This window comes from Cimex lectularius, unplaced genomic scaffold, assembly GCF_000648675.2.
Source record: "Cimex lectularius strain Harlan isolate CLEC.00 unplaced genomic scaffold, Clec_2.1 scaffold173, whole genome shotgun sequence".
Classification (NCBI taxonomy): Eukaryota; Metazoa; Arthropoda; class Insecta; order Hemiptera; family Cimicidae; genus Cimex; species Cimex lectularius.
This window is the reverse complement of record NW_019392800.1, coordinates 90,152-103,734: the sequence shown is the minus strand read 5'-3', so window position 1 is coordinate 103,734 and position 13,583 is coordinate 90,152. Positions and strand designations below refer to the sequence as shown.

Genomic DNA, 13,583 nt, shown 5'->3' with positions numbered 1-13,583 from the left:
ATGGTTTGATTTCAAATACTTATCTACCAGGAAAAGAATTTTCTCATTGTTAAATTTGTAGAACAAGACGCTTACCCTCAAGCCTATTGATCCCATAGTAATTAATATAATCTAAAAGATGAATCAAATGAGTGTTACGGGATTATAATTTATTTATATAATTTATGTGAATGAGTAACACTTGTGATGAAGGGTATTGATAGTAAAGAGGCTTTGAACTAAATAACCACCGGGAAGCGTTGAATATGCCGAGGCAATTAGTTTAAGCAGAGCGATTATAATTTAATAATGAGTGATTGTAATTTCAATTAGAAGCCCTCGAGAGCGTGTTGTGAGGAAACGGTCTTATTGAAGGACTTGATTTTCAAAGCTTCCTATATTTGATATTTATCTAACTAGGTGTCCTTGTGTTATCTATTTTGGCCTATTTGATTAAGATTCTTTCTCTACGAGTCTGGTTCTGGGTGGGTAAGCAATCTCTTGTTACTAAAAACTTTTTGGGCGGTTTTTGGGATTTTGGGCTCCAAAAAAGGGTGAGTAGGCCCTACGGTGTCAACATACTAGAGTCATCCTTTGTTTTCTGAAATAGACTAGAAAAAATGAAACCGTTTTTTTCATACTAATCTTTTTAATTGTATTTTAGTTAATTTTTCTCCTTGAGATTTTAGTTCTTCTTGGGCGATGTTGAATCGCATCGCAATATAATTACCGGCCTTATAGATTAAATACTTCATGTCCCGAGAGGCAAGGACTGACCGAGATTAGTGAACGGGATGTAAATCGGGTAAATTCCACCCCCATGGAAAAACTTTTTCCATCAACCCCACAAATCAAAATGAACTGAAAAGGTCATAGGTAGAATTCCTAAGAAAATTCTTCTACATAAGGTGAATACAAATGTCTTTTTACTCCATACTTCAGACCTATATAAGTACAGTAAGATGCGCTGCCATGAATATTCAAACCCCCTTGTTTAGGTTAGCTTTTTTGCATCAAATTAACCCTTTTTTGTGCACCAAACTAACACCTTTTAACTTCAAACTGACCTTTTTTCATTTCAAATTAACCTTTTTTACCTTAAAATTAACCTTTTTCACTTTCAATTATTTATTTATTTTAAAGGTACAAACGGGGCTTTACATGTATTAGAAATAAATTTAGTTTTATAAACATAGTAAAATAATAATAAGATCAATATTAACAACAATAATAATAAACACGTGAAATCAAATATACAAAACAATAATGAGAATAATATATTCTTTAAAATATTAATTATTTATAATCGGATGATGAAACCACATTACAAAAGAACAAAAAGGTAAAAGGAAATGAGAAAGCCAAACGTACTTCCCGCGGAAGCAAATTCCATAGTCTTCACCCTGCAATTCCGAAGGATAAGACTGAAGGCCTAGAGGATTGATGAAGGCTTAGGATATTATTGGGACGTTAGGATAAAGCGGGAAACACACTTACTCGATGCAACGCTATGCGACGCTACCCGATGCAAATCTAAAGTTCATTTTTCCATAAGATTGTATTACCCCCGTGCACATCTGCCCGATACCACGCAACGCTAACTACCCTACTCTACGCTATGCGATGTCCCAGTGTCCAATTTTTCTCTGGGTAGCATCAAGTACAGTCGAAGACAAAAGAACCGGACACTCATATTTTTATTTCAAACTATATGTATTATTGTCGTTATATTAATTACAACATACTTATTTAAATATAAAGAAAATTAACCGAGATCAAAAATTCATTAGTTTTTATTAAAAAAAATTAATTTTAATGGTTTGGTAGAAAATTGATCAAAACACAGGTATAATGAATAGATATAATGAATTTAACTAACAATTTATTACATACTTTTACTCATAAAATTTAAGTAACAATTTATTTTAGGGTTTTCCTCATAAAATTACACCATTTTCGTCGAGTAGCTTCAGATCAGTACAGTCTTATTTTTTGTAGTTTATTTCAAACTAAGTATATGTAATTTTGTCGTTATATTATTTACAACATTCCTATTTTAATGTAAACCAAATTAAACAAGATGAAAAATTCATGAGTTTTTATAAAAATTATTTAATTATGATGGTTAGGCAGAAAATTTATCAAACCACCGGAATAACTTTATTTAAAACAATTAAATTTAACTAACAATTTATTACAAGGTAATAATCTATTAAGAACAAAAGAGGCGTTGCGATTGTGATACTGATTTGAGATACTTGCTGTGGACTGTACGTGGCGTACACTTGACGTCGCATAGATGTGCATACCCTACCAAAACGAGACAAGGCGTCGGGTAGCATCGGGTTGAGTCGCATAGCGTTGCATCGGGTAAGTGTGCTCCCAGCTTAAGGAATATGGGAAAAAGGTTTATAGATATTGAGGAAGGACATGTATTTGATTTGCAGTAGCCGAGTGGTTAGCGTGAGAGACTCTCGGCCTTTTTAATTTGGGTTCGAAACCAAAATAGCGCAAGTGCTGACTTATTTACCAACACGACTGCAAATTTGATTATAGGATTATTGTATTATTATTCCAATAATTCGGAATAAAAGGTTTTAAGATTCAAAACGTTGTTAGTCATCTATATGATATCTGGTTAACACTAAGTTGTAATTTTAAAGCAACGGTTCCTGTCCGCTGCTCAAAAACTGCAACTTAAATTAAACTTCGAGCAACTTAAATCCTAACCATCATAATTAAATAATTTTGATAAAAACTCATGAATTTTTCATCTCATTTAATTTGGTTTACATTAAAATAGGAGAAAACGGGCTCTTTTGTGCATTGCGAAGGGCGGAAAGGATTTCAAATCAAAATTAAAAAACGCTTAATAAATTCATTCAAAACATGCTTAAGTTTACAACTTTACTATTTATCACATCTTATTGGAAATTTAACGTAGTTTTCAATGGTATCAATAGATTTGACCAAAACTTTTTAGCTTTGGAATTATCGTTTTATTTGAAGCTAGGTCGTGAAATTTTAAAAAATCAGAAAAAGAGTAATAACAACGAAACTTTTGAGATTAGGACCATAGTTAATTAGGATTTTTCGGTTCCATTTTGTAGAATCTACTACTACCGAATACCTGTATAAATTTTTGTTTGAAATTAAACTTTTCCGGCCCCTAAAATTTTTCTGATTTTTGAGAAGTCGTTGTCGGAATATCTGAGTGAAACGGACGACACGAAAACTGTTGGATCTTCGTTATGAGGTTCTGCCTCACCATACCTATTCTCCAGATCTCTCGCCTATCGACTCTCATTTTTCAGACACCTAGACAACGTTTTACAATATAAAAAAAATATTGATCAAAAGTCGTTAGAAAATGCGTTTACAGAATTTCCTAATAATAAAGACTCAAAACTCTATTAAGATGGAATAGAGAAGTCATGTTGGGAGAAGTGTATTGAGAGTGGTGGAGGGTATTCTACACTGACAGACAAAAAATTCCACCCACTTGTAGTATATTTTTTATATTAATCAAAGTTTCATATTTCTTAACGTTTAATAATTGAGTCTTTTTATAAAAAAGTAAAAAGAGTGTAAATTGCTAAGGAAAATGAAAAAAAAGACCGACAGATAAAATGTGTTTTAATTTTGTTTTAGATTTTTAATTAACATTTCAATACCGCGTATTTCCTCCTCTTGTGTTAATTACATCTCGAAGACGCCTCGGAATTCTTTCTACCAGTCTGGAAATGTCACTTTGCTGGAGGTTAGCCCAATCTTCACGAAGAGTGTTTTCAAGATGTGGAGTGCGTCAGGAAGTGATGGACGTGCTCTTGTTCGTCTTTTGAGGTTATCCCATAAGTGTTCGATGGGTTCAAGTCTGGAGAACGGGTGGTCAGGCTAAGACCCTGATGTTACGCTGTTGAATGTACGCTTGTACTATGCGAGCGACATGTGGACGAGCATTATTGTGCATTAGAGTAGGATTGTCGTTGATTTCATCGAGGATAGGCAACGCATGATGTTCCGAAATTTCATCCACATAGCGAGTGGCCATCAAAGACCGTCCACGAACAACAACCAACTCTGTGCGACTCTCCATTGAAATTCCCGCCCACACCATCACTGAGCTACGTTGAAAACGTTGGCTCTGGGAAAAATTACAAGCTTCCTACCTTTCATTTCGCTTTCGCGACACTCTTTCACGCCCATTTGGAGATCATAGAGCAAATCGACACTCATCTGTAAAAATTACAGCAGACCAATAGTCAAAGATCAATGACTGTTCTCTCGAGCAAATGCAACTGTGTTCTGGTCAATTCTGATCCTCTTAAGAGGCAAATCTTAAAATAATCTTAATCTTTAATCTTCTTCGAGCAGCACGTTCGGAAATTGGGACACCTCGAACTTCATGGAGCTGATGAATCGCTTGAACAACGCTAAGGTGACGGTTTCGCAAAATTCTCATAATAAAAAAACGGTCATCCTTTTGTTCCGTGGCTCCCAGAACAGCCTTCTATGGTCGGACCCAGTTTCTCGAAAACATCTAACGGAGTCTCGCAGTGTCTGGGAAGGAACCCCGATGGCAATAGCCGCATACCTGATGAACATTCATCATCAATAAGTGCCTTACAACATCCTCAGCACTAAGTGGTCTTTTTACATTGAAAAATTGAAATTAAGAAAACAAAGATGAAAATTATACAGTTAATTACTTCAGAATTCAAATGAGACTGAATAGACATTTTAAATTCCGTACAAAGTAAACATTGAAAAATCCTTTATCCTCGTTTTGGATTAAGGATTAAGTATGTTTAACTCTAATTGATATTCCCAATGTAAGACATAGCATAAACAAATATTTATTGATAAAAACAATGAGACAAATTACGTTTAAAGAAATGAATTGGGCGGAATTTTTTACCTGTCAGTGTAATTAATAAAACAGATTAAAATCATTTATTTAATTGTGATTATTTACGCCAGTAATCCTATTAATACCCTTAAGGTCCAACTGAGTTCTTTGTCCACAATCAGTCCGTCTCACACCTCGGCCGTGATCGCAAGCCCCCTTTTTGATAAAATCTTAAAGTGCACAAGTGCGAATAAAGAACAATTTCCGTTACTACCCGTTGAAAACATCGTACGAGGAGAGAAGATAATTTTCATAGAGACAACAACTCTGAGCCAACCTCAGGGCTGGAATAGCGACTTCTTGGAAAGACCTCCGGAGAAAGGAAAGGAAAGCATCAATTTAAACATCTCGTCTGAATGAAACTTTTACGGCTACCAAATTATTAAAGACCGTAACAATAATCATAAACCTGCATTATTTTCCGGACAACCCAGTAAATGGTGAAGGATGCAACCGATTATATTATATAAACTAAATTCAAGTGAGGTTTTAATAGATCTGTGAAAGTTGAACGAATTATTTGATAGAAATTCGAACATGCATTCTACATTTATATGTATTGCGAAAAGCTATAGCTGTGTAAATCTAAAAATTAGTTAAAAAATGGTGTCACTATGATATCAAAACTAATGACACTCATTCAAAACCTTCTTTATATTGCCAGCTTCTTTTACTTAAAAGTATTGTTTGATTTTCTGAAAAAAAGTGGAAAAAAGCGTAGATCTTGTTTCATCTATTCTATGACAATCGGTGTAAGTTTCTTAAACTTCAAAGTCAATTGGATGATTTAATAAAAATTGTTTTAAAGAAAACTGAATCATAAAAAAAAATATATTCGATTAATGACTGTGATTACATACAAACTAGTGATTACGTTGGCATTTAAGATTGTTTTATTGGATACAACATCCATCAATCACTCGTTTGGAATATCGGAGGTCAATGTGAAGTTAAAAAATGGTTAATTTAAAGTAAAAAGGGTTAATTTGAACTTAAAAATGGTTAATTTGAAATGAAAAAGAAGTTAGTATAAAGTTAAAACTGGTTAATTTAAAATAAAAATGGTTAATTTGAAATGAAAATGAAGTTAGTATAAAGTTAAAAAATGGTTCATTTAAAGTAAAAAGGGTTAATTTGAAATGAAAATGAAGTTAGTATAAAGTTAAAAAATGGTTAATTTACAGTAAAAAGGGTTAATTTGAAATGAAAATGAAGTTCGTATAAAGTTAAAAATGGTTAACTTAAAGTAAAAAGGGTTAATTTGAATTGAAAATGAAGTTAGTATAAAGTTAAAAATGGTTAATTTAAAGTAAAAAGGGTTAATTTGAAATGAAAATGAAGTTAGTATAAAGTTAAAAATGTTAATTTGAAATGAAGAAGTTAGTATAAAGTTAAAAATGGTTAATTAAAAGTAAAAAGGGTTAATTTCAACTTAAAAATGGTTAATTTGAGATGAAAAAGAAGTTAGTTTAAAGTTAAAAAGGGTCAGTATGAAGTAAAAAGGATTAATTTGATGCAAAAAAGCTATAAAGCTAAACAGGGGCGTTTGAATACTCATGGCAGCACTTCTTACTGTACTTACATAAGACTGAAGTTTGGAGTAAATAAACATTCATGTTCCCCTTGTGTAGGGAAATAATAATTTTCTTGGAAATACTTTTTCAGTTCATTTTGATTTGAGGGTGGATGGCAAAAGTGTGTCGAATGGGTGGTCACGTTCGTATAAAATAAAAAATCAATATTTTATATCGATTTTGCGTTCAAATTATAAAATTTATTAAAAAATATAAAACAGAGCGATTATTAAGCTTTTAAAATACAAGGTAACGTGTATTAAATTCAACTATATTTTATTGGTTTTGAAAAATATATAACTTGTACGTACCACTTTTGTTGCATCCGTCTAAATGGCTCATGCTTTTACCAGACGTGGACCTATCTTGCATTTTCCTCATCTGCTTTTTGTGTTTCATTCTTCTGTTTTGAAACCACGTTTTTACCTGAAAACAACCATTTTGTGGTTACAGTGGTGAGAACGGGAAGAAACGGGATGATAGTCGCGATGCTCAATAAGTTACATAATAGTAATAAATAAGAATGACGTGAAATTCTCTTCTTCGAGGCTGTCCCAACACATCTTAGTTTTTATGCTACTGTAAGTATATTATATGAATATAATAATGAATAATGAATAATAACTAAAATAATGAAATTAACAAAGAAGATCAAACGTTTTATCTTATATCTCCTGTCATGATTTACTTGTGGACACCCGGTTTGTGCCGTTATGTAAGTTATAGTTGTTCTATGACTTTGTGAAACATCATATGAATTAGTAGATTTATTTCAAATATATCACCATTTTAGTTATTTTCGAGAAAAAATGGGCAAGATTTGATCCTATTTTGCTATGTCACTCGGTCGCAAAATAAGGATATATTAACTATTTGTTAATATATCAAACTAGCTTAAAATAGTTTTTTAACAAAAACTAAGTTGATATTTGTTTTTTACACCACAAAAACCTTGAATACCAATTTGTGTTAAAATCCAATGTTTGACGACCTCCAAATGCCTACGATTTTTTAGAAAATCACAAAAAATGGTGATAAATTTGGAAACAGTTTCACCGAGCAAAAGGAAGTTTCACAGGAGTTTAGAACCTTATAAATTACACGTAATAAAAGAAATGTGTCTAGGTAAATAAATAAGAATTGAAGATAGAAAATAGAAGAAAAACACTCGGACTCCTGTCTAAAATTGTCTAAAATTTTTAAATCGGTAATAAAAAAAGAGGAGGGCAAACTCATAAGGTGGGGTTGAGATAGGAAGTTGATGTCCGAGTGGATCGAGGTCACGATAGCTCAAGTGGTAGAGCAGCGGCGTATCTAGCCGAAGATCGTGGGTCCGAATCCCGCTCGTGCCATTAACTTTTTTTCATCTCAACTAAAAACCTTAAGTAATTGTAAAATGAAAAAAAGATTCATTAAAATCGGTGAACCCACGTCAATAGTCTTTCCGTCATATAATATTCAGATTTGATTAAAATCTTAAAAAAACTAAAATAAAAGATTTGTCGTACAGATAAAACGTTTGTTGTACTTTTGAACCTTATCACTGCTTATAAAACTTTTCAAGGATTTCAGAACAGCTGAATGCCGTTCTATTGTTGTCAATGACGAGTTGAAGGCATGATTAAATTGATCGATTAAAACAGTAAAAAGTTCCAATGAAAACTCGAGTGTTCTTTGTAAAATATAATTTACTTATTATTAATAAATAGATAACATTCACCAGGTTATTAAAAACGTTCTTGTACATGAAAACATTATCTTGGTAATAATTTACATTAACAATTTTTGCCCGTCCTGAGTCCCCCCCTTTCAGGCCTTTCATTTGTTATTATTAATTGTAATACGGTCAGAAGATTAAAAAGAACAAAGCCATATGAACTTGTGTAGTTAAAAATGAATAGTGAATAGTGAAATGTAAATCTTATTGTAGCAATGGGTTTATAAGAATGTAAACATTTATTTATTCTATAATATTATTGTAAAATTAATGGTTGGTCTAATAAGACCAGTTTTAATAAATAAATTTAATTAAAAAAATTAAAAAAAGAAAATTAATAAAAAATTGTAATCAAAATGTACATCATAGACTTCTAAGCTATTTTTTAAACAAAAAAGACTATGGGGTAATGACTGAAGATATGTTACGATTGCTTCGTAAGGTTGTTGATAGTTAAATGATGCCAGATTACTCGAGACTGTAAGCAAGAATATTATTTATAACTAATTATAGGAAACTGAAGTTTATGAAAATTAAAAAAACTAAATATTTCACATTTTTGAATACACCGATGGACAAATTTAACGCACCACTCTATTTATTTAATTTAAAATTAAACCCATTATCTTTCTATATCAGTTTCAGGTAATCAGGAACTATCGTAATCAAAATAAAAAGCCAATAATGCTTTCTTTACTTCTTTTATTTACTTTTGTACAAAAAGTAGCATTATGCCCTTCCATTGCGCTTGCATAAAGATAGCTTTCAGTTAATCTTTTTCTTTCGTTGATGCTATTTGATATTATTCTTATTCTTGAACCTTTTTCAATGGCTCCAGTCAGGCATTTATGTGAGTATGACAGTCTCAAGGTCACAACATTATTAGAGGGAGGATACAGTCGCCAGGGGACTGAGTGCACAATAGGAAGGGCTCTCGGCACTTCAGAGAAACAGGGCTATAAACTAGAAGGCCAGGACAAGGTCGACCTAGATCTACAGATGAGAGAGAGACGATAGATTCAACCGTCATCAGAGATGGTTAGGAAAAAGACCCTTATGGTCCTTTTCAGGACTATAAGCAACCACGGGACCATCAGGCTCTACGAAACCGCAGCATTAAATGTTTCGATTTCCTCCAGGAGTGTAAGAGGCGGTAGCCGAGTGGTTAGCATGAGAAACTCTCACGCCGCGGTCGTGGGTTCGATTCCCACCGTCGCCTCTAGCCCTTTTTTCACAATAACCCCCCCCCCATATTTGAACACGCATATACGAATTGTCACATGGCTTAAAAAAAAAAAAAAAAAAAAAAAAAAAAAAAATTTTGGTTGGTAGAATAATGTTGGATTGTTTTCAGCCTAGTACTCCATTGATTAATTTACTGGCTGGAGGGACAATGCTAGTTCAGGATTGTTCTCTATTAGAATTTTACCTGTTTAATTTTTTTTACATATCAACAAATCAACATCAAATAATGGTATTTTTGGACAGGCTTTGAGTTAGGGTGCCCGACACGTATTCGCCACGCTAGGGGTTCTGGGTTCGAACCCAGCGTAGCCCATCAAACTTCAATAGATAATAGTATAAAAAATTATTGTAAATTGGTTCTGATCAATCATCTGCGTCAATCAACGAGCAGTTGAATGTAAGACCCCTATGAATTACTTTGCTTAAAAGATAGTTGAACGTTCAATTTCCCGTTGCATGTTGCAGACGAGAAGTCACAACCACATTATAATATTTTTTTTCAAATAAGTCTCAATTAAAATTACATGGGCTATGACGGGATTCGAACCCACCACCCCTAGCGTGGTAAATAAGATTCTGAAGTTGTAACCACTCGGCTACCTCCCCCTTCCCAATAAATGAACTATGTATTAATATGTGAACTAAAAATATCTGAAAATGCCTTGAATCTTGTGAGGTTCTTTGAAATTGAAAAAATGTTGATCAGGGCGCAATTTGTAAAAATATGAACTTCCCTGCTCATCAAATTTACACCTTGAAGAATTGTGACCTCAAACTTGTCCATGTTGCTTAAGTATCGTGTAAAAATGTTTAAACTATCCTGTTTTATTACTTATACGTAAAACTTTCACTACTTCTTTAATTACCTGTGTTTCTGAGAGATGGAGGGCATGTGCGAGTTCGACACGTTCGGGGGTGGAGAGATATCTCTGCGCTTCGAACCTTTTCTCCAGTCCGGTCAACTGTTGATCGGAAAAAACCGTTCTCGCTTTCCTCCTCCTGTAATGTTTTCCACTTGGCTCGCTGCTGCCGAACAGGCCCATTCCTTTTAACAAAATAAAGAAAGGTCGTGTAATGAAATACCAAATTCACTGACCGTTGAGCCGCACCAAAGGTGCCGTTTAAGATTTACCTTTATATAAACTATCACTAAACATAAACCATACTACTAATATAAACTATATTTAACATATTATATAAAATTTATTGTATCTTGAACTTTTTAATAACTCTATTATCTTTTTAGGTAGAAAGTCTCGCTCAGACAGGATCAAAAATAAAAGACATGATACAAAGAACTTCGATCATCATCATAAACGACGTAATCATTCCAGCATCTTCAGGTCTGACAGACTGTGTGTAATTAATAAAAACAAGAAGGGAACCTTTTCACATAAGAGTAGGAAAAAGAAACAAAGTTCAAAACAGTGAATTTGTACTTAAGTCTAAACTTTAAAACCGCAATCCTGAAAAATTGTGTCCGTGAAGTTATTTTTGGACCTGTTTTCCCTCGAGTGTGCAGAATTAAACTATGCGTCTTACTTCATAGAATACCACTAAGAAACTTTTAGAAATGATGACAAGCATGAAACTACCCCACAACGAACAAAAAAGAGGAAAAATAAACTTGGAGACATTGAAATACACAAAGGCAATACCTTCAGCACTAAAAAATGATAAATCGACAAATTTACATTCGATTCCACCCAATTCAGAAAAGTATTAGTTATATCCAAAGTTGAACATATAAACGTTTTCCTCTGAAGGAAGCTGGGGGTACTTGAAAAAAGTTGAAGTCTGAAGCTGCGAGATCAAGACTGTAAGTTCGTGGCGGTATATGCTCAATTTCGCCCATTTAAGAAAAGTATTAGTTTCTTACTTATATCCAAAGCTGGGCTATCCATCGTTTTCATTTCAAGGAAGCTGACCGTTGCTTGGAAAAAGTAATAATCTGAAGGAGCGAGGACAGGACTGTAGGCTGTAGCGGCATAAGCTTTTACATATTTTCTTCCAGGACAGCTACTTTTTCTCCCCCTTAAATCAAAATTAAAACCAAATATACAAGGTGTCCGGTGAACCGACGTCAATACTTCAGGAGGTTATCCTCCATGTTAAATAGAACTAAAAGCCCCTATTGTCCGAAGGCTGATTTTCAATTGAATTCCAGATATTTCACTTTTGTTTCCGAAATACCGAAGGTAGGGAAGTTTCGTATTCATGCAAGAAGTCGACAAAATTGTCCTCCGAAATCAACATTTCCACTCGCATTATGTGTTTCAGAACTTTCTGAACGAATTTGGTTCCGACTCTGTCTGTCTGGGGTCAATTCCTTGTAACCGGCAAAACACCGAAACCATGAGACCATTTTTTAAATGAAATTTTCAGAGATTCCGAGGGTTGGTCTCATATGAATTTCATCCCAATCGGATCAACGGTATCTGCTACGCATGCACAAACGTAAAATCGCGTACACAGGTTTATCTCCGAAACCATTGTTTATGTTCCTTCAACCTTTTACAACTTTATTGTATAAGGTCCGTCGTATATCATAAAATGTTAATCCTTCTGTGTTGGAAGAAGGGGCTATCCTTAATTGGCAGCAACGCTCCTCACCTTTGCTAGTTCGCCGGAACCTGTTCCTTCACGTTAACACCCTGACAGAATCAGGACGCGATATGAAGAAAGATAGATTAAGTTAAACTAAATTAAATTAATATGATATACATACATTGGACGATAAAGTTAATTTAATTTACATAAGTTGAACAATAAAGTGACCTGGCCAGGGTCAATAAGTTAAAGAGAATAGTGACAGACTTAGTACAGAAAATTAATCAAACTATACAAAAACTCACTAATTTCGTGGTCCGCTTGACCAATTAATACATTACAATTAATTAAGGTTTTTAGTTGAGATGAAAAAAAGTTAATGGCACGAGAGGGATTCGAACCCACGACCTTCGGCTTGATACGCCGCTGCTCTACCACCTGAGCTATCGTGACCTCGATCCACTCGTCAAAACTCATAAGGTGGGGTTGAGATGGGGAGTTGATATCCGAGTGGATCGAGGTCACGATAGCTCAGGTGGGAGAGCAGCGGCGTATCAAGCCGAAGGTCGTGGGTTCGAATCTCTCTCGTGCCATTAACTTTTTTTCATCTCAACTAAAAATCTTAATTAATTGTACTATACAAAAACTTGGTTTTAAATGTTTTTCACAGTAGTTAACAATTAAGAGAACAAACACTTCAAATTAAAGTCTTATTAGAAGACGTGAGAAGCCGAAAGGAAAGATCTGACCTGTGAACAGCAAAATGATGTGCGGCGAAGAATTGCAGGCGACGTGATTCCACAGCGATGAGCGGGTGAAGAGAAAACAAATAACTTCGTAATCCGGCGGGGTACGCGCAAATTGTAACTTCGATTACAAATCGAGATCAAAAAAAGAATTAAACAAACGCATTCGTCCACTCTCCAATACTAACTGACCAGCTGGACCCCGAGACCTTTTTTTTTTGTTTTTCGTCTCCATGGATATTTGAACAAATAAACAAAATTAAAAAAAAAATGAATAAAATTCTCTCCGGCGTAAACACCTTCTATTAATTTGATTTCCCAATAGGAAAGAGCATTAAAAAACCATATAATGTTAATTTTTTATTGTAACGTTAAGTAAACGAAACATTAAATTACCTAAAAGATAAACTCTTAAAAGTTTCCAAAGTTCTTGTCTTACGTTTAAATAAGATTTTTTGTAACCAGTGACAGTTATGGCACTTGCAGAAAAGTTGCCCCTACTAATGAGCTTTAACCAAAACTTTTGAAGAAACAAGACTTTTGAATTAATTAATCAAAGGTCAGTTATCACCAGCCAAAAATTAACGTTTAATTTGCTAATGCGAAATTTGATTTTTGACTGCTTCTGTAAAAATAATAATAAAGGTACAGAATGCAGATTTAACAAAAACGACTCTATGCCACAATATTGAACGTAAGACAAAACAAAAAGCGTTGAAATATTAAATTAAGTGTTCAAAAGTCCACCTTATTGAAGAATGCAAGCCTGATATCCATCCAAATTTTCCATTTTCATTTCAACCAAAATATTTTTTTTCTTTTACCCTGTTCTTGTTTCCTTTTGGGAAGGGGAGTACCGTCGA

The 13,583-nt window shown here is 33.8% G+C and overlaps 1 protein-coding gene across 1 annotated transcript in view; it reads right to left on the bottom strand.

Annotated features, from left to right (window-relative positions):
- Positions 1-13,583, bottom strand: part of LOC106666680 (brain-specific homeobox protein homolog) — a 77,239-nt gene that overhangs the window by 14,449 nt on the left and 49,207 nt on the right. The window contains exons 3-4 of the mRNA XM_014394037.2: positions 10,291-10,469; positions 6,774-6,888 (exon numbers count right to left, since the gene is read on the bottom strand). Of these exons, the coding sequence (XP_014249523.1) occupies positions 6,774-6,888; positions 10,291-10,469 (294 nt within the window). The remainder of the gene's footprint in view (positions 1-6,773; positions 6,889-10,290; positions 10,470-13,583) is intronic.